This window comes from Trypanosoma rangeli, assembly GCF_003719475.1.
Source record: "Trypanosoma rangeli strain AM80 chromosome Unknown Tra_15.4_contig_00383, whole genome shotgun sequence".
NCBI lineage: Eukaryota > Euglenozoa > Kinetoplastea > Trypanosomatida > Trypanosomatidae > Trypanosoma > Trypanosoma rangeli.
The window spans coordinates 1-1,041 of NW_021706122.1; the positions used below are offsets into that span (position 1 = coordinate 1).

At 52.2% G+C, this 1,041-nt stretch overlaps 1 protein-coding gene across 1 annotated transcript; it reads right to left on the reverse strand.

The window, feature by feature from the left end:
- Positions 1-2: 2 nt before the first annotated feature.
- Positions 3-707, reverse strand: TraAM80_08168 (uncharacterized protein; the record flags this gene model as incomplete). The annotated part of the gene is made up of 1 exon (XM_029384928.1): positions 3-707. A coding segment is annotated over one exon (705 nt), but the record flags the coding sequence as incomplete, so codon positions are not given.
- Positions 708-1,041: the final 334 nt, after the last annotated feature.

The window sequence follows — 1,041 nt, forward strand, 5'->3', positions numbered from 1 at the left end:
GCCACAAAAGACTGCCGGTAATCGCAGGGACGGCCACGGAGAAACGACTCCGTGCGCAACGGCGACACAGCAATTTTGTACACCACACCTTTCTTGTTTGCAGGATCATGCTCAACCCGTGTCTTACCCAGCGGCTCCACGCAAGTCTTGTCGGCGAACGTCACCTCGACCTCCATCACGTAGTCCTTGGTGTCATTGTAGTAGCTCCATGTACACTCCTCACTCAAGCTGTCCCTCAACACGAGACGAAACAAAAGCCCATTGCCGTGGCCCTTTAGGCACTTGTAAACACTGTCATACTTTACCGTCGGGAGGCCATTCTCAAACTCGACGTCGTCCTCCGACACAACCTCGCTTTGAAAGTCGATCTGAAACCCCTCCACGCTGCCCTCCAAAAAGCGCTCAGTGCGACCAGGCCCCACCACCACAGTCACCTCCCAGCCCCATTGTTCCTTCACCCCCCAATCCATCTTTGTTAGCTTCGCCCGGCCAAGAGGCTTGACTTGAGAGCCTTTGCCAATCTTCGCGTTGACGCGGAACACCATCTTCTCTGTGTCATTGTAAAAGGCCCACTGTCTCTTGTCATTCACAAGACGAAACAAAAGGCCATTGTCATTATTCGGAAAGCAACGATATACATTGTTGTACGCAAACCCGGGTACCCCGTGTTTAAAGAGGCCCTTGGTGTCAGTCACGAGATTTGTCATTCCACTAGTCGCTATTGGGCTCAAAACACCACTTTCCCCCGTTTTTTTTTCCCCTTCTCTTAGTTGAACCGCGCTTTGTGTATGCTTTTCTGGCTGTGCTGCTCTTTAAAAGAAAAGCTTTTTTTTTTTTTGAGTCGCAGCTGCTTCCTTCCTCGTTTGAGTGGATGCACGCAACGCATCAAAAAAAAAAAAAAAAGGAAACGACACGCAGCGGGGGTGATTGCAGCGACGACGGGGAGCAGGAAGAAGTCACCGGCCAACGTTGAGGGGAACGCCGTGGCAACAGACGCATTCCGCGGTGCGCAGCGGCAAAACAAAACCAACCCCCCCACCC